Genomic DNA, 20,678 nt, shown 5'->3' with positions numbered 1-20,678 from the left:
CAGTATACAGCTTTTTTTATGTTTTATGTTTTTCTACTTCTATAATATACAGGTCACGTCTTCCGTCTAAAGTAAAATAACAGCCCATGTTTTTAGAATACTTGATGCCTGTGGACAGGCAAATTGATTGGCCGATCAATTATTTTGATTGGCACACAAGTGTCAGGGCTTACCAGGTGAAATCCATTAAGTAGGGTTTTAAATTTGAATCTTTTTCACCCATCTATTTTAAAAGTGGTGTGGAAGCGTCAGAAAGACCTAGAAAAATAAATAAAATAGTGTAAAATTATGCAGCTCCATTTAACCCCTTTGTGTTTACCAAGGACAGAGCGATAATGTCAGATCTTCTAACGGCAAGATCCACCACAGTAGAACCAGAACTCCACGCAGAAGGTCCACGCATTGATTTCTTCTAGCGTCGGATAGGTTTCTATGTAACTGTGGATGATGTCGCAGTCTGCAATCCCAAACAGACATACATAATTACAGCACCTTAAAAGGGTTATATTTGTACCATAATTGCAGAATTCATAATTGCAGAATTTATGAGGACACCGGATGGGGCGGATATTATCAAAACGGTATATTTTTGCAGATGGCAAAACTGATAAATTTAGGATTTTTTTAATAGTCCTTTTATTGGTGGGCCGGTTGAGAAAAAAAAAAAAACAAGGGAGAAGCTGATCTGGAACCGTGGAAGGATGCCTTCTGGAGAAAATGTCACACTTACTGTAGATACTTGCTTACCTCTGACTAAGTCGACAAGATACATAGATGAGGTTGGATCATCATCTGAGCAAAAGCCAGAACCCACAATGGTCTTCCCAGGGCTAGTTCTTGCCTATATCAAGTATAATCAGGCATTTTGGCCAATGATGCCAACCCTATACCTTGTGTCCCTGTCTAGAGGCCCCAAGATGGCTACTCAATGTACATGTTCTATCAAAAGTGCTTCTAACGCTGGCAATGCCTTACATACACTTTTGATGGAGAAAAATAAAAGCCAAAACTGCATGCATGCTGCTCCGTTTTGTAATTATCTTAATGATTAATTATTAGTAACCATATTCCGTATTGGAGTACGCATGGAAAATGAATGTCATGGGTTGCATTAAGATCATTGCTGCCTGCTTAATGCATTTTAATGCGTCCTATTTAATAGGGCCTTTTGGCTTCTCAGTTGAACATGCAGACTGGTGTATGTTGTTAAACCTATTTAAGACAAGTACTTTTTTAACGCTGCAAATCCCGTTACAAGCCTGGGGTCTCATTAATGTGCTATTATGAGCTGACGATGGAACGCATAGACCAAATTTTTCCAATGGTGGATTTTGTAGTTAATAGGCGGACATGGACGTTAAAATAACACTTTGACACTGTTCTATATAAAAGTAGCAATTGTATTATAATTAATATGCCATACCACTCAAAGGTCCCTTTCCACAAGGGCCAGAAAGTGTGCTGGGTATGGGTCACCTTGTTCTAGATCCCTAAAACCTCACATTATTTTTTTATGTAAAAAGGAGCAAGTGAAACTGGATAAATGGAACATATTTTCTTCTAAGTGCCCTACTTAGCTGCATAAATAACTATCAATATGTTGCAAAGTCACATAAAACCTAAATAAATCCTTGCAATAGCCGCACCACTTACAATCAACAATGGTCTTCCTTTGAGATTTTGGCCATGACCGCTTCTTGCCACACCAAATACTTACCAATAATGCTGGAAAATATTACGAGACCAATGGTCCTACGCAACAAATACATGTAGAAAAAGAAAAATATTACGTTATTAAAATATTTTTAGGAAACTACCATTTTCAGTGCATCATTTAGAACGCGCTCATGCTTTTGAAGGTAATGAATTGTTTTCATAGTTAGTAAACCCATTTCAGACTATGAACGTCACTGCACTTACATTAAGTTGACGTTGGTTTCTGGGAACCTTTTTAAGTTAAATCCATAAAAAAATTGGTTTATTACATAAAAAATAAACAGAATAATAACGATTTTATTATATTTATTGAAACATTAAAAAAGTAAAGGCTACACATGTAGTAACATTTTAGCAACGCGAGTGCTGCCTGATGTTCTCCAGCTCGCCGTCGGAGACAATCTCTCAGGGTGATAAAAAAGCTTTTTTAGGGAAGCCTCGTAACTGTAGCCCAAAAAGCATCTGTTCTGTATGAGACTCACTATTTTACCCAGTTGAAGGGAATCTTGTATAGGAACAAGCACGTGTTTGGAATACCTACGTTAGGTGATAAGGGTATCCTGAGAAAAGGCAGATCCACAATAATTATTTGAGATATTCATTAAATATATAATTTCTATATAAATGTCAAGCTTACATTCTAGGTCCATCAAGGCTCAAAGACCACAATGACTCTTAACCCTCTGAAAAAAAACCCTTTGTATTTCGTGGTGCCCCTGAAACATATCTCTCCTTTACCCAGTGAGGAGTATGGATAATCTGGCCCCTTACATTACACGGGCAGAGTAGATGAGCTGAATTGTTCTTATCTGACCTCAAATTATATTATTCTAGGTTTACTTGAAAGTCTAATGTGAAATTACATGGGAGGTGTAGTTAAAGGTACTGGTAGGGGACAGGGCTTTACGGGGACTTTATACGGCCTACATAAGTTGATTATTGTAATTGTGCAAGACGTTTAGAAGTAGAATAATGTATTCTAAATAATTAAAAATAAAGTATATAGAATACATTATATATATATATATATATATAGTATATAATGTATATATAATGTGTTCTATATACTTTATTTTAAATTTAATCTTTACTTGGTTCTCGCGTATACGGGGGTCACAGGGTGACATACGGCAAATGCTGAGCAGACATCTTAATGTATACAGTAAATGTAGCAATCTATTCCATGGCATCCTCATTTGATAAACCCAAACCAGCAATTTATATAATGGAGGAAAAGAAAGACAGAAAGAAGAAAGAGAGGATAGTAGTAAGTGGAGGGGCCCCTGGGGCCAGGTCGTTAGGAGTTCCTTCTTTTCTCTGGTCTGTAAATTATTTGTCCCGTTCATGTCAAGGGGGTCCTGTGGAGGTCAGATCTTAGATGGCCTGCCCAGGACATCCAACGTAACTCATGCTGATGGATGATATATACACAATATAAGTTCTAAACACATTTTATGCTCTTTATATACGTCATATATCTTTTTCAAGATGTAGAACAGCGTGATGCACTTATACGTAGCAAACATTCTTCAAAACGGGGATTTGGATGGACTGTCTCTCCTAAAGAGGGACACTGGGGAGGTACTCTTCATGGCTTTGGATCAAGTAGTATCAGCGGTTTGAAGCTGAAAATCATTACTTACTTTAGCGCTGTGAACGCAGTTGGCTTTTTGGGATATATTTATACCCTAGGTGCAACCTGACTACAAAATGTAGAAAATTCTTAAAAAAAGCAAAAGGTTGTATCCGGAATATAAGATGCAGTCAAATATTTTTTCCTCCTCAAAACGTCTTATACTACCGTACATTGAATGTTACCCAGACTATGGATTTCACGGAAGATGGTTAAAAACATGTATGGGGGGGGGATATGACATTTTCACATACAGAGTTCATATTGAATACACTGATAGAGTGGAAGCAATGGATCTGGTTTGTGGGGCTAAAGGTTTAACCCTTTAGGGCAGTAAGAGCAAGTAGCCAAGCGTGGGTCTAACAACCCCCTGGCAACCTGAAATGCATGAAGGTTGACGCATCGAACGGGGCTCCATTATGGATTTATACGATAAATCAAGCTTCACACCCGGGAGATCATTGTCATCAGCCGGACTCTTTTGGCATAATCTGCATTGATAACATTAGAGTCACAAGCCGTTGGTTTTGTAATACAGGGAAATGTGGATTTTCCTTTTATTACCCAGAACACTGCACATTACCAGCAGTTAGGCTAATAGTGTCATATACAATCCCTTTATTAGCTTGTCTCTTTAGGTTGTGCCTTTAGTGCCACCAAGCCGTGTAAATTTGTAGCTGGAACGAGCAGAATAGATTTCACTCTTTGCAGAATCTACTCGTTCTTACGTGGACTATTTGGGTATTTAAAGCGCGTGAATGCATTGGTGCGTGATGGCATTAGACTTAGAAACATGAACAGCACGTGAAAACCGTGAAAACACAAGAAACTAGTGAAAAAATCATATGAAGGAAAAATTATTCTCCAAAATAACATAATAAATTGCAAGCTTTCAAGACTATCTTGTTCTCTTCTTCAGAAGAAACCTAGATGGTCTTGAAAGCTTGTAATTAAGTTAGACAAAAAAGGTATCATTTTTACCAACAGTCATCTTTTTTTTTCAGTTAACCGGTAGAACTTTATAACCTTTATGAGATAGAGAAGGACGCTGGATCACTGTCTCATTGAGCTTGCAATCTGTGAATGGTTTGGCCCAAATATAATGCTGATCCATAATCGATGAATCATTAAAACACCATAGGGCAATATTTCTTGAGCTGTTGCGCATGTACCCATTCTGGTACTTGTGATCACACCGAGGGAACGTCAGTCAGTTTAATGTTATCGGGTAGAATACATTGTATCATATAGTCTATTGGCTTAGGAAACCATGGTTACTAAAGGCACTAGGTTCAAATATGTTCAGATGAGATGGACCATTATATATATTATTATATATATATATTATTATATATATAATTTTCATGCTGGCATCAAGCTAAGGTACAAGAGTTATTTTTATAATATGCAGGATATGTTTATTCACACCGTTATCTGTTATCTACCACCAAGCAGTGGCGGACCTCAGATACATAATGGCCACAGTTAATGTTTGTCCAGTCAAGCAAATCTTAAAAGATTCTGCCGCTGAAGTTTTCAGTCTAACAAATTAAAATGTCAGCAACTGACAATATAAGAAACAGACAAAGGGGACAAGTTGTCTTCCTAGGGGTATTTTTCATTACTTTGATGATAGATAATAAAACCCTTGTGCCGAGTCTTGCGTGATATACCCGTGTCTTTATTCTCATTATCTGCTCGCCTCTTCCAGTATACTCATGAGCCAACCTTGTCTTCTCCTTAGGAGTTAAAGGATAAAATGAAGCAGCTCATGCCTCTCATACCCGTTCTTGACCAATACAAATCAGACACCAAGATGATTGTCCAGCTGAAAGAGGAGGTGAGAAACCTCTCCAATGTCCTCCAACTGATTCAAGAGGAAATGGGAGCGTATGACTACGAGGAGCTTCAACAGCGTGTGATGATCCTGGAGGCCAGGTTACATGCATGTATGCAGAAATTAGGTATGTCTGTTATCCACGCCATTAACAAAGTATAATGTATTGACTGCTCTCCAGATCATTTACTGTCTGTCTCCCAACAATGGATGCGACAATCTATCTCCAAGGGTCTCTTTTTCTTTGACGCGTTCAGGGTAGAGTCACTTAGTCTTTAAGGCAAACACAATGGCCAATATCCTTCACCATTTGCTCCTTCATGAGCCCAATCAACGCTAGACAATGTTTTTATAGCTGAAAGTCATGGACATTATAGCCCAATAGTAGCACATTGCTGGGCTACGTCAATACTTTGTAGCCACCAAATGTGGTTGAAATATTATGTTTTGGTTAATATGACAAAGTAAAATATGTGTGGTTTAAAGTTATTACATTATAGTTATATTTCATTTTTCCGCGTCCTTACCAGGATCACCCATTTGACATTCGGATTTCATTATAAGAGTATACTAGAAGATCCTTCCCTTTAAAAAAGGTGGAAAAATAACCTTCAAATGATCCAGTATATACTGTGATTAATGTTAAACTTTATAGTAACTGCTAGCAAAGCTACAATTATTTAATTTATAAATAATTACTTTTATTAAATGTTATTTTTATTTTTTCAACACACTATGTCCACCAATAACACATTTGTTGCAACATTTAATATTATAATGGTTCCAGGGCGGAAGCCGTCAGCATTCAGCATTGGGTAGGGGAGACCAGCCATGTGGCCCAGTAATATAGCAGTCTAAAATACATTTGGAAGGACATGCTTATTATGCACCAGGGTGTCCTCTCCAAATCACATTTACGGAAAGGGGGTGCTTAGGAAAAAGGATCACAGAAAGGATCTAGTCATCGTATAAACGTTGTCTGTTATACTAGACACCCTGGTGGCTGTCCTGTGTTATTGCAAGGAAAACAACAAAGTCTTTAACCAGTCAGGGCACCCCAGAGGGACAGCTCCCCCTCTCCTCTTACAAGCTCTCCATTCCGTAGTATTTTATTATAATAAAAATGGAGTGGCTCAGATTTTTTTTTGATGATCAGAGATTATCTTGATTTTATTATAAATTAAGATCAATATATATATATATATATATATATATATATATATATACTTCCACGCTCACAGCTAAAATTCAAACAAAAAAACTTAATTTATGCTTCTTCAAGCCTTTTCTGCAGGCAATTTAAACTTGGAGAATCATCAAATATTAATATGTTAAAAGTAGATTATATTTGTATAGTCTACATAGCTGGAAATGCAGCAGCTACGACGAACCCCCAGCGAAATAGGAGGCAGAAAATCAAAGAATAGGATTCCGGGAATGATAACTTCTTTACTGTATTTCTGTTTTTTTTAATTCAGGAGACTTTTACTCCCAGCATCCGCCTTCAGCATTTCAATAGCAACGAGTGCAGGGTTTTTGTAAATTTGTTCTCCAGCATATCCTTGTACTATTTAATAGGAAAAACCAGCATAGCAAATGCATTTTTCATGCTCTCTCCCATCTAGTGGTTTAAACAGCAGGGATCTGACTAACTATGGCCATTAAGCTTCGGTTTGAAGAGAAATGTGTCAGAATGCGCTGAAAGACTAAGGAACGAAATACTGAAAACGTTTTCTTTTGTGTAAAAACATAGGCTTCTTCTTACATCGTACAATGCGTTAAGAAACAGTTATGAGCTGTATGAGTGCAATATGCATAGCTTAGAGGAAAGAGGAGAGAGGGGAGTCTTGGTCGAAATATTTAAATGTTTAAAGGGATTTGGCAGCGCACAGGAGGGAAGTTTATTTCAAAGGAGGAGAAAGAACAAGAGGCCAGAATCTAAAACTAGAGGGTCAGAGGTGAAGATGTAACCAAGACATTGCACTGCCTCGGTCCCCACAACCATGCCTGCATCCATTATGCTATATCATGATTAATAACTTAAATCTCTTGCTTTTTCACACTCTCATTCACGCTCTCATTCATGCTCTGTCGCACACTCCCTCACTTTCTCATTCACCCTCTCATTCATGCTCTCTCACACTCTCTCAGTGATGTTGTCCTACATTCTCTACACCGACTCTTGTGTCTCCTTTCCCGCAGATCTGCTTCTTCTCTTACCTGTTCTTGTGTCTTCTTTTTTGTGTTTTTTTTTCTTTGTTCGCTTCTTTGTGAACCTGGCCTTCCAGATCCTATATTTGGCACCCCCCTCATCTCCACCGGTAACTCACATACACACTGGCACATATTTTTATTCACACTTACACACTCAGGCCAACACACATACTCCCTCTCATACATACTTATACATACACATTAATACTTACACATATACTTTCATGCTCACGCACACACATACACATCTATGCTCAGACATAGGCATCTGCTCTCGCACACAAATCACGATATGAGTTAATGTTTATGTAAGTATGAGGTATACATATTAATGCATATTTATACAATAACGAGTAATTCACATATCTCTTGGATCTCTTGCATTCTAGGTTGTGGAAAACTCACAGGCGTCAGTAACCCAATCACAATACGTGCCTCGGGGTCCAGGTTTGGATCATGGATGACTGATACCATGGCCCCAAGTGCCGATAACAGGGTGAGTAACTAATGGGTGGTTTATTGATTTAGCTTTGTTCTTCTAATCATCGAGCTGTCAAAGCCAGCTGATGTTAAGGAAGTTAACCTGAAATTGCTGTTAAAAAGATAAAAGGAATATTGCGGCACATGAGAAGCTAAGGATAAGAAAAAAAGAACTCTGCAGATCAAATGGAAACTTTTATATTATATTTGGAGGCAAAATAATATTTTAGGGGGTTGCTTATTTAATTTTTAGTGTCACAGTTATACATAGCAATCTGCTATTGCCCATACTATAGGACATGAATCCACTAACTTCTAGGAGCAATACAAAGGTAAATATGGAGATTGATATGAGATCGACTCCTTCAGCTGGAAAACTCTTATAAATTGGCTTCAAACTAAAGAACGATCTTTCAGAGTAAAGCTAAGGCTTTGCAGCCAGCCTAACAATTGGGACTGGAGACCACCATAGAATGTAACAATATATACCAAATCAGAGTGACCGTGCCGCTACTCCAAACTGCTAAGTATGACGTAAAATCACCCCTGTCGATGCATTCAGTGTATTAACTAAAAACCAGCGCGGGTCACAGAGTGTTCAGTAACTGGAGCAGAATAACATCTTAATTGAAGGACGAAATTCATTAGCCCGTGTGCTACAAGCAAGTCTACGCGGCAAATGGCAATGCTCGGTGCCATTCGTTTACATAGACCCTCATTCATAAAAGTTAGAAAGAATAGTACTATATACTGTGTGTATATATGTATATATATATATATATATATAATTATAATTAAATGAAAATATATAAATATTGTTTTATCTAATCATTAAATATTATTATTGAATAATATTATGAAATCATTATTTAGAATAACTGAATATGTTTTCCTATAAGTTCTATAAAGTCACAATATGGGGACATACTATTGGCGCATTCTGGGATTTAATGGTAAAGTAAATAACAAATAAACACTTTGTTCAAATAGTCAATTTCATTTTGTGACTTGGACCATTAAATAAGATGGATGTGAGAAGTGTAGGCAATGAAGTTTGCTGTCGTGCTAGGAACTTAATATGATAAATGAAAAAAACTGCTGTACTTTTTTTTTGTAAATGGTTGTATTCGCATATTATCCCATTCCGTGTGTTATTATTTTTCTCTGCCTTACTCTGTTGAATGTCGTTTTATGTCTTGCAAGGTGTCATAAATGTCCAAACACTGATGTTTAGAAAGACATTTTTAATAAAACAAAAAATATCTGTGAATAATTGGTTTGAGTACAGACGGAAAAAAAAAAAAAAAACATTTAATGAAACTGTAGAATTTAATTCTACATAAATCGGATTTGTTTATCTTAGAAACTAAGTACTTCTGATAAAGCCATGTAAATGAGGACAGGATGCAGAGATTTCCGTCCTCGGAATCAGGCTACTGCTTGAGCTAACACTGTTCTCGTACAACTTAAAAAACATAAAACGCATACAGCTTTATGGGATGTTTACTAAAACATGTGATGAGTGATGTTCAGATTAGAAGAAGAAAAAAAATAATAGTTCCACAAAGAAGCATTTGTTGGTAATTGGCTCACATAAAATACTACCAACCAGTTTTATGTCTTTTGATCTTATTCCATCAATCATTAAATTGCCATGTACCCAGGATTGTGTATCGAACCCAAGGGAGCGCTGGCTAGGGGAGCAATTGCTCCAATTTGAACATCCTGGGCCACTACCTCCATGTTTGGTTTTAGTTCTGGAGTAAGGTTTTATACAGTGTTTATACCATGCCTGGAACCTTTCTATGCTTCTATTAATGTACCCCTATTCTGCGCCGGCCCCCCCTCCATTTGTGTGTATTCATGTTGGACGGCACTGAACACCGTCAGTTGTGTCTTAAATATATTCTGATCCGCCATGTTGATGGACCACATGGCTTGGTCTTCTCCCAGGCCAAGTTGTGCCAGCCATCCTGAAGCAGACCCGGACTGGGACAAAAAATAGGCCCGGGCATTTAAGTCCGAGCAGCCCATTTTTATTTATTTATTGTTAAAGCCCACCCTTCATGTACCATCTTTGCATTTACTCATTCACACAAATCATTAACACATTCATTAATGCAGTCTCACAACAAATCATTCAAGCAATTCATCCACACATGAATTCATTAATTGTCATACGCATTCACACAATTCATCCACACATTTATTCATTCATTCATTCTCATACGCATTCACACTACCCCCTCTCCCCATCTTATCTGCCCCTTCTCACTATGTACCCCCTCTCGCTATCTATCCCCTCTCCCCATTTCTCACTATCTAACCCCCCTCTGCCCCTTCTCACTGCACCCCCCTCCCTCACCCTACTTACCTTGTTGCTGGAGCAAGCGGCAACTGCAGCCGGGCCCGCGGCAGGACCGGACTGACTGGGCCTATGCGGCCTCTACGGCCGCATTAACGCAGGGCATAAGGGGCACCTGCCTCTTAAGCCCACCGCAACTGCGACCGGGTCTGCCACTCTAAGGGGCCGGGAAGCCCCTCTTAGGGGTCTGCGGCCGCACAGGACTTACATTAAAACATCGGTGGGTTTTTTTTTTAACTTTATTTAACATCCTCCATGTTAAATAAAGTTAACAAAAACTTTATTTAACATGGAGGATATTAAATAAAGTAAAAAAAAACCCTGATGTTTTAATTTAAACCCTGTGGGGGCTTCCCGGTCCCTTAGAGTGGCGGACCCGGTCGCAGTTGCAGCGGGCTTAAGGGGCAGGTGCCCCTTATGCCCTGCGTTAATGCGGCCGTAGAGGCCACATAGGCCCAGTCAGTTCGGTCCTGACTGGGCCTATTTTAAGGTAGGGGCCTGGAGCTGCAGCTCCATCAGCCCCTAAGTCAGTCCGGGCCTGGACTGAAGCATTTTGGGGCAATCATCGCCACCTCCACCAAATACTAGGTTGAGTACCACTCATCATCAGTGTAATGGATATACAGTAATATATTTTCTACCGGATGAGACCCGGCACAGGTTTTATCTCACAAAAGCACAACCTTTATAGAGAGCAAGATGGAAAAGTTGAGTGGGCACCGAATGATTTAACCAATAAGAAACAGGAAAGAGATTTAAAGTGGCCAATCGGGGACCAGGGGGTTGTTTAAGAGTGTTTAGCTGGGTGCTGTGAACCGGTAAAACTCCATTAAAATACAATGCCTGATGGCAAAAGTATAACCGCCGCTCATCACACAAGTGTTTTCCGGCACAATCATATTTTAAACTCTGCTTCATTTAGATGTGAAAATGCAGCACACTCAGAACTTTCTGGCTGCTTTTACTTAATCTGTTTTTATCCCCCGTGGAACAAGTCGGGCAGAGCTAATGAAATTAAAGGATTTAGATCAAGTCAAAACAGCATGACAGATGAAATATCTCCGAGAATATATTAGTTTTACTACAGCAGTGCGCATGACAAAGAGACCTGAGAGGCCTGGGAAAGCTCTCTGTATATTGAAGAGGAGGTGTAAGGCTTAAAAAAAGGCTTCATTCGTGATTATGGGATTTGGTAAAGCCATGTGCATGAAAGGAAAGGTTGGGAAAGTCATCACCGAGGTTTACCAGCCATGAGATAAAAAATTATTAGTCACAACTGGAACAGCTACTGGTCAGGGAGATAACGTTAAACTACTGTAGTAATTGGATTGGAATAAGAAGACGTTATGGGACAGGCTCCATAAAATTTACGCTCCTTGACTATCCTAGGTATCGAATTTAAAAAAAAAAAAGCACTTTACTAACCTTTTTTATTTTCCATTTGAAAACCATAAAAATACTCTAATGTGTTCTTCAACCAGCTTATGGCTGCAAATGCATTTCCATTTTACCATCAACGCATGTAATTGATGTTATAACTTACTTACAATTTTGCCTGTAATAACTTAGGGTACAGGAATAGGGAAGCCATCGACTCACTATTAGTGGGTCTCAGGTAGATGTGATTTTTTTTTTTTTTACTTTCTGTTCTTGCCATTATTTATCTTAAAATTATCGATTTTATATTTTTTCTTATTTCTTGCATATATTGGAGACGTGGTTTTTAAAGATGAATTGGGTGGTGGGGGGGGATAAAAAACAGAGCGCTTTCAAAATTTGTAGGTAACTTAATACCCTTTGAAGAAATATTTATTATTGGGGATGTAACTTTTAAAAAAACACATATTTAATAGTATAAGTCATCACTGGTCTAATAAGATCAGCTGATGTCTGTCTATAAAGCTCTTAGGGTAGTGCAATTCTACCCTAAGCTGTGTATAAACTAGAAGGTGTATGTCAACAAGTAAAGCTCTGATGATAACTGGTAAGGATTAAAATGGTGTCTTTATTGTAAAAAATAAAGACAAGAAAACAAACCAATGCCCCTAGTTACTTACAAATAATATTGATGCAGAAATAAGTTGGAAAAAAAAAGAAAAGAAAAGAATACAACAATAATTTTTAAAGTGAACAAAAAATTGTTAAAATTGTTGGGATTATCGGAGAAAGAAGAGTCACTGGAAGGACAAATAGGGTCACAAATAGGGGACAAATAGGTAGTTTTTAACCAACTATGTAACATCCAACCAATATTAGGACATTGCTATATAACACAAGTTAATCAATACATTTATTATAGACATCAGTTTATATGATTTTGTATAAACTAACTGCACCCCTTATCGTTTGAAAGATAAATGACTGTTGTCATACTAGAGCATGAACATGATAATTAAATGTGAATGGATTCCTCAGCAGCTTAGAACTAGTGGCAACAAGGTCCTACCAAGTTCAGCTAAAGCATTACACTTTTCTAATCATTGACTCACAGATGAACCAATCCTTAATGTTTGTTTTTTATTCCACAAAGGTCTATTAGAATAGAAACTTGTCTTTCAAAACTAAAATGAATCTCTCTACACATACACTCTTGGTCAATAAACTTAAATCAATCAGCCATGATGAGAGACTATTTTCTTGTAATTCAAATACATATATCTCTTTTTATTTGGATTTTGTAACGCATGTAACACATAACAAAATGGAAACACACACGTATATTCCAATAAGGTAAAGTCTTGTGGGATCAACAATAAAATATGTTGTAACCCAAAACGGGTCGAACAGCTGTGATGAGTTACTTGGCATGTATTTTCCTTGGGTCGCTACCGCAGTTAAATAATATACCAGCTGATCAAGGTGGTCATCCTTCTGTGAGACTCATCTGAGTGCGATGGTAACCTTTGCCAACCAAGAACATAACCCCCCTCAATTGTCCCACCACCTCCTCAACCCCATCAACAGACTAGCTCTTTCATAGTCTCAATCCATTGTCATCTAGTCTACTTGAGGTCTGTCAAAGGTTTAGATGAATTTTATCAGTGATCATCCACTCAACTCTTGTGTACAGTGCCATGAAGTATATTGGAGTGTGTGTTTATCCCATGCTTTTGGGGAATTGTCTCAGGTATCAATGAATGGTTGCCATGTCGTAAAGAATTTTTAGGCATCATGTTCCTTTTCTAGTGTGGTGTCTTTCCAAACCATGCAAAACAGATGTAGTAGTTTTCTATGGAAAAGTGACATGGATGGAGGTTCTGAGTATTTCCATTGCTGTAGAATAGACTACAGTCTACTTGTTGTAAAGTTTGCTGGTTGGTTTGCTGGTTGGTGATGTTTACGATCGGTATCAGGTTTTCTAACCTATGTATTCGACCAGGTCTCATATGGTGCCCGGGCCTCCCCATGTTGGAATGTGTGGTGTGAATATTGCCATTGCCCCCCCAAACACAGCCTGACCACCATCCGTGATTTAATGATGGAGTAGAATAGCAGATTGTGTAGTTATGTCTCCGGGAGTAGGTTAGCTGATGTGTGTAGTAATGCTTGCAGGACCATCACTACGTTGCTGATCTAATGTATAGTGTATGTAGATTACCGAGTGTGATACCTAATCATAAGAGCATAACGATACAGTGCCGCCAGATTATAGTCTTTAATGTTGGGGAGATTGAGGGTAAGATTTTTCTTTTATTTTTTATTATATATGATTTTACCGAAAACCTTATCCCGCTGGCATGTGAGTATAAGCATCGAGATTGTTGCTGGTAGATAAAAGACAGTTACGTACGAAGGATAGGCACTGTGTTTGTAAAGCAGTATAGCCATGGGGACCCTGGTGGCCTAAAGAGCCGTCTAAGTATACAAAGGGCCAGCGGGTTCTTAAAAGACCCTTTTATTTAAAGGAAAGATCTGTGATGCTTTCATACCGCTCTCCCATGTGAAGGAACCACCTATAGGTTTGTGGAAGCTCTACTCATTTGGAAGTTTCTTGTGATAAAATAAAATATGAATCAGGTTTGAAATCTACTATTTTTTTTTTCTAGGATCCGACTGTTACTGCAACATAAAAAATATATATTATCTGTTTGCAAAGTCTTTTCGGTTAAAATAAGTGACACGTGGGGTTTGGAGAGCTCTATAAACCAGAAAAGACCTGTGAGGTTTCGAAATCCCTCAAACAGCTTTAAAAAGGAGAACAGTACGGTGCACGTTATTTTAGGTTCGCTTGTTCAAGCGCTCTGTGTTTCCAAGGTTGCTTGATAAATAATGTAAAAGTGTTCTATTTAACCAGATTATTGCAGTCTTCTACTTAAGATATTATAACACATACAAGAAATAATTGGGAACATTAAATTACCAACTGTCAAGATCTATGTCACACGTATTTCATGGAGAGTCGACGGCCCATCTCTCAAAACGTGTCCCTCCTTGGTTATGAGAATGAGGAGGGAATGGTTACCCAACTGTGCCCAGATAAGTCAAAAGAATTGTCACAAGGGGCCTGCACACCCAACATTGTAAGGTGAACACTTGAACATTTTATTGTCTCCTGTCTACACGTATATACACATATAGAGGAGCCATTTCCTGTGGCCAAGAAATCCATCATGAAGAAACGTCCAGAGGTGGAAACCTCAAACACGGCTGGTGGGCAGATCAATAGTTATATATCCATATAACATTTCCACCTCTATCTATCTTCAGTGGGTGCGATGTGGTCAATATTGTGTTGCGAGATACACCCTTTGGGTCCAAATGGAAAATGAAAGTAGTCATTATCTAACCATCCGCAACATATAGCTCATAAAACTAAGTATGGCCCGTCCATCAATGTCCACACATCTTCACCTTCAAGTTCTACTTATTTTCTTTGCAATATATTTCTGCATCCTGCCCCCGTGTGCATCGTATGTTTACTTATTCTTATTCTAAGGCAGTTACAGACAGACTCAGGGGATTCTCTCTCCTTCTTTCTATTTTATGCGATGTATTTGTTAATAAGGGTGTTACACGGCTGAGTGCTTCCACTTGCCTTCACCTTCCCGTACACATTTCTTCACCTTGAAATAATAATGCGCTTGCAAAAAAAAAAAGAATAATAAAAAAAAAATCCATTGGTGGACTTGGGCCAGAATGCATTTAAAATTGAGTTTGCTATAGCAAGAAAGCCATTATTTCTCACAGGAGATGGAACACTACAGACAGATCGGTAAACTATGATGGAAGACAGCTAAAATATATACAAACACGGGCCATCTTGGCCAATTATTATTATTGATTGATTTATATAGAGCCGTCGTATTTGACAATTCAGTACGTTGGACAAATGGGACAAAACAAGAAGGTAAACCATATAATACAGACACAAAAGTTTAGCAGGTCCTGCTAAACAAGCTTAACTGAAGACATATGTAGACATGTTAATATTGGGGTATATGGGATGCACAGTGTCATAGGTATACAGGCATCATGAGAAGGTATACAGACGTTACAGTAGAACAGATATGTTGGTGGCATCAGGGTCCCTGCCCCATGGATTGTACAGTTTAGACCCACTTTTTACATCAGTCACATTTCATGATAAATTGATGAAAAAGATTACTATTTATTGTTTTGTATGGCACCATCATATTCTGTACAATGGCAGTGTACAATGGGAAAACAGGACATAAAAAAGTGGGCTTTGAAAGCGGGTAGGGTCTGAGCATGAGAACTAGAAAATCACCAAAAAAAACTGACCTCATCAGCATACCTGGGAACTTTCCGGGTCAAGACCCGAATCCTCCGGGTCAGGGGAGCGGGGTCTTGATGCGCCCCGCTCCCTGCCCATTTTCCCTATAGATGGGGGTGCTTCCGGATGTCAGCGGGAACTCCCACCGATGTCAGTCCCACAAGGGAAGGCTCCGGGTTGCTGCAGTGAAGAAGTTCCCAGGTATGCTCATCAGTCCTTGTGGTTATATACACCGTTTTTCTCCAAATCTGGAATGATGGGATGGATGCACGCTATCTCCTCAATAATATGATACCAACAATAAGATCTTCTTTATTCTGACTCAATGAAAGGTGTCTCCTTCAAATAAAGACTCCATAATCTCTTTGACCAATATGGTTAATGTTCTAGTTACTCCTGTGGGAGCTCTTCAATGTAATCCACACCTCTAGAATTGGTTGCATGAGGGTTCCAGCACTCTCATTAATTTCAACGATAGCACTTGGCTGGTTCTTGCAGCCAAAACCGGTAAAAAATACGAGACAAAACATCTAGAAAGCCTATTACTGTCTTTGTTGGTAAGGCTACATGCAGCATTAGACTGTCTGTTTAATAATGGTTTCCACTGGTATTCACTGGAAAAAAGAGACCAAATCATTGAAAAGAGGACTACCGAGACCCTAAAGCCGTGTTGTTAAAATATAGCCCAAAGCTCTTGAAAAGTCACGCTTTGTGTGTTATGTCCTGACTTGCTATGTTGAGACATTTGCGTTATACTGTACATCTTAACCCAAGCCCAAAAATCAGGGGTCTAACCCCATTGACTTATTTAACCCTTTGTGCACTAACACTTTACAGCCACAGAGTTAAAGTCTCAGATGGCTTCATTGCCGACCTTGGTTTGTCATTGAGTGTAGTTTTATTTCCGTTCAGTCATTTATAACTCCTCACAGTACAAACTCCCTCCACGTCTGATCCGTATATTATTCCTACTGCCCGGTTTCACCCGCAAACACATCACTGTCAACCAACCGCTTCAACGCTTCCCGACTGTGACCTTGTATCCTATTAACCCTTCGTCTCCGCTCAGATCTTAGATAGCAATTAGCCCTTTTTAATCGGAGAGCTAATACCCTTGCTGCAAAGTACCAGTGTAATTCTATTGACTTTTACCAGTAACCCAATCCATTCTAAGTGAAGGCACTATCACTTCTCAAAGGTACCACTATTGATTGCCACTTGTAATACAATTCATTCTGGGGCATAATGTCATCAGTCCGGAGTGCAAGTGTAACAGTATTGATCCCAAACTGCTAAGTCCTACATTGTAATTGATAGCCGTATTGAATATTGGTGCAAACCCCATTAATGCTAAGTGCAATATTGTTTGGAGCATTGCTCATTCCAAGCGGCTCAGCAATAAATCCTCCATGACAAAGCAACGGCTATTAAGTGGTATTAATATTCTTGCTACACTGGGTACTTAATGTTATCCTTTTTTTCCCCATTGATCTGAAACCACAATTTCATTTTAAAGCTATTTTCACAGAAATTAGGATTGCGGAGAGGAGTGCTGTGAATAATTTGAGAAAAATTGAAAATCTCAATGAAGCTATTCTGATTGATATATGAGAATATATTTTTCCAAGTGGCAAGAGTGTGTTTAGATACATGCCTGATAACATGCGCTACCGTTCAAAGGCTTGGGGTCACTTCTCAAATCTCCTTGGTTTTTTTTTTTTGTTGCAAGAAAACCACATTTTGTCCATTAAAATAACATGAAATACAGCGCAGATGGGGTTAATGTTGGAAATGACTATTGTAGCCGGAAATAGGTATACAGAGGCCTTTAGCACTCCCATCACTCCTGTGTTCCAATGGCCCTTTATCTCTCCCATCACTTCCATCCTCACCATGTATGACGTTTCATTATGCATAAATCATATGCAGATTGCTTTTTTCTTAATTAGTCAAATTTGAGGCAGCTTCCTACAAAAAAAAAAAAAAAGGCAGAATGTCCACTTTAAGTTCTTTATTAGCCAGATTCAACCTTTTTTCTTTTTTATTTGTTTAAGGTTGTAAAAAAATATATTCTACCTTTAAAAAGAACTTTACAACCATTCCATTTAATTCTCCCTACTGCCACATTACATTATCATTACTGCTCCTGTATGACTCCGTTAACTGTAATGTTCTTCTCTGCATAATACCCCTATATATCACCAGTACAACATCATGCAATTTTAACATCTTACTTTCCTTTGCCAGGAAAACTCGAATAGATTCCTTCTTTTCATTATTATTTTCTGTAATGTTTATGTTGGTTGCACTTTTCAGTTTTTAAATACTCTGCTCCTTCGCTGTAGTATTTATTAAGGAAAAAACAAAATGAATTAGGGATCGATACAGAGCAAAGTCCTTTTTACTAACATGTCACCTATTCAATTTCAGGTTTGGTACATGGATGGCTACTACAAGGGACGCAGAGTCCTGGAATATCGAAGTCTCAATGACTTCATCAAAGGTCAAAACTTTGTCCAGCATCTTCTTCCTCACCCCTGGGCAGGTACAGGTCACGTGGTTTACAATGGGTCTCTTTACTATAACAAATACCAGAGCAACATAGTAGTGAAGTACCACTTTAGATCAAGAAGTGTCTCTGTGCAAAGGAGCCTTGGCAACGCTGGCTACAACAACACCTTCCCTTACTCCTGGGGTGGATTCTCCGACATTGACTTCATGGTCGATGAGAACGGCCTCTGGGCAGTCTACACAACCAATCAGAATGCAGGAAACATTGTCGTTAGCAAGATTGATCCCCAAACCTTGGAGATCCTCAAGACCTGGGACACAGGATACCCGAAACGTAGCGCTGGCGAGTCCTTTATGATATGTGGCACCCTCTATGTAACCAATTCCCATTTGGCAGGAGCTAAGATCTACTTTGCATACTACACAAATTCATCCACATATGAGTACACAGATATCCCATTTCATAATCAGTATTCACACATATCCATGCTGGACTACAACCCACGAGAGAGAGTCCTTTACACCTGGAATAATGGTCATCAAGTTCTCTACAATGTCACGCTGTTCCATGTGATAAAGACTTCTGGGGAATAATGCTGACTGTATGGGACAATCATCTCACCTGCTTATGTTCTTTCTGGGTTTCCTTCTTTTTACAGTATGATAATTTCTGTTATTTCTATAAAATTCACAGAACACAAAAGACTTTCACGTGGTGGAGTGAGCATGGTATCAAATATACTTTTTTTCCGGTGGCAAATAAAGACAGTATTTGACATTGACGGTTTGATCTGTATTTATTTTAAATTATTTTATTTATTTATTTTTTAATAAGTAGGTTTTTTTTTATCTTTACAGAATAAAGTTGTACCATGTATACTTCATAAATTCCCAGGTATGTTGCAACATATACAAATCACCATCAACAGAAGACCATGTACATAATAGGTCACAAACCTTTCATCTGTACAAAAAAATCTATACTTTGTTGTATAGCAAACACGGGTCTTCACTCTTTCTATGCTTCTAATCATTGACAGATATGGATACTGGTTATGATATATGCTATATCTACCTATTACTCTATAACTAGGAACCAGCAGGTTTTGACAGGCATCTTACACATTTCAGACCACTCTCAGTCTAGAGCAGACCTGGGCAAAGCACGGCCCGCGGGCCACATCCGGCCCGCTGAATAGCTCGGACCGGCCCGCAAAGAGTGTCCTGGTGACTCACCAATGAGTCCGGTGTCCCCCCCCGCCCCGGTCACTTACCTTAAACTCCTGTGTTGGAAGCGTTTGTCTCGGGTGCCGGCGCTTTACGCTGGGCGCCGGCATATGACGTCAGACGCCGGCGATCAGCAGTGAAGCGCCGGCACCCGAGACAAACGCCTCACGCTTCCAACACAGGAGTTTAAGGTAAGTGACCGGGGCGGGGGGGGGAGATCCTGAGAAGGGGGGGTTAGGGAGTTAGAGGGGAGATACTGAGAAGGGGGGGTTAGGGAGTTAGAGGGGAGATACTGAGAAGGGGGGTTAGGGAGGGAGGTCTTACTGTGTGTGTGTGTCTTACTGTGTTTGTGTGTGTGTGTATCTTACTGTGTCTGTGTGTGTCTCACTGTGTCTGTGTGTGTCTTACTGTGTCTGTGTGTGTCTCACTGTGTCTGTGTGTGTCTTACTGTGTCTGTGTGTTTCTCACTGTGTCTGTGTGTGTCTTACTGTGTCTGTGTGTGTCTCACTGTGTCTGTGTGTGTCTTACTGTGTCTGTGTGTGTCTTACTGTGTCTGTGTGTGTCTCACTGTGTCTGTGTGTGTCTTACTGTGTCTGTGTGTGTCTCACTGTGTCTGTGTGTATCTTACTGTGTCTGTGTGTGTCTCACTGTGTCTGTGTGTGTCTCACTGTGTCTGTGTGTGTCTTACTGTGTCTGTGTGTGTCTCACTGTGTCTGTGTGTGTCTCACTGTGTCTGTGTGTGTCTTACTGTGTCTGTGTGTGTCTTACTGTGTCTGTGTGTGTCTTACTGCGTGTGTCTTACTGTGTTCATAGCTTATTCAGTTATTGTAATAAATATTTTAGCCCATTTTTTAGCTCAAAATATTTTGTCCTTTTTTTTCTCCTCTAAAATCTAGGTGCGTCTTATCAGCAGGTGCGTCTTATAGAGCGAAAAATACGGTATGCACTCCGAAGCCTTGTT

The 20,678-nt window shown here is 39.1% G+C and overlaps 1 protein-coding gene across 2 annotated transcripts in view; it reads left to right on the top strand.

Annotated features, from left to right (window-relative positions):
• The window catches only part of LOC149279046 (noelin-2-like), a 50,590-nt gene extending 31,506 nt beyond the window's left edge, over nucleotides 1-19,084 (top strand). For both annotated transcript variants that reach the window (XM_089501415.1, XM_089501413.1), the window contains 3 exons: nucleotides 5,094-5,313; nucleotides 7,790-7,896; nucleotides 18,410-19,084. In XM_089501415.1, coding sequence (XP_089357541.1) covers nucleotides 5,094-5,313; nucleotides 7,790-7,896; nucleotides 18,410-19,084 — 1,002 coding nt within the window. The remainder of the gene's footprint in view (nucleotides 1-5,093; nucleotides 5,314-7,789; nucleotides 7,897-18,409) is intronic.
• The last annotated feature ends 1,594 nt before the right edge of the window (nucleotides 19,085-20,678 follow it).

This window comes from Sceloporus occidentalis, unplaced genomic scaffold, assembly GCF_023333645.1.
Source record: "Sceloporus occidentalis isolate IW3139 unplaced genomic scaffold, rSceOcc1.0.p SCAF_174, whole genome shotgun sequence".
Lineage (NCBI taxonomy): Eukaryota > Metazoa > Chordata > Lepidosauria > Squamata > Phrynosomatidae > Sceloporus > Sceloporus occidentalis.
Note: the sequence above shows the minus strand (reverse complement) of the source record. Positions and strands in the feature narration are given on the sequence as shown.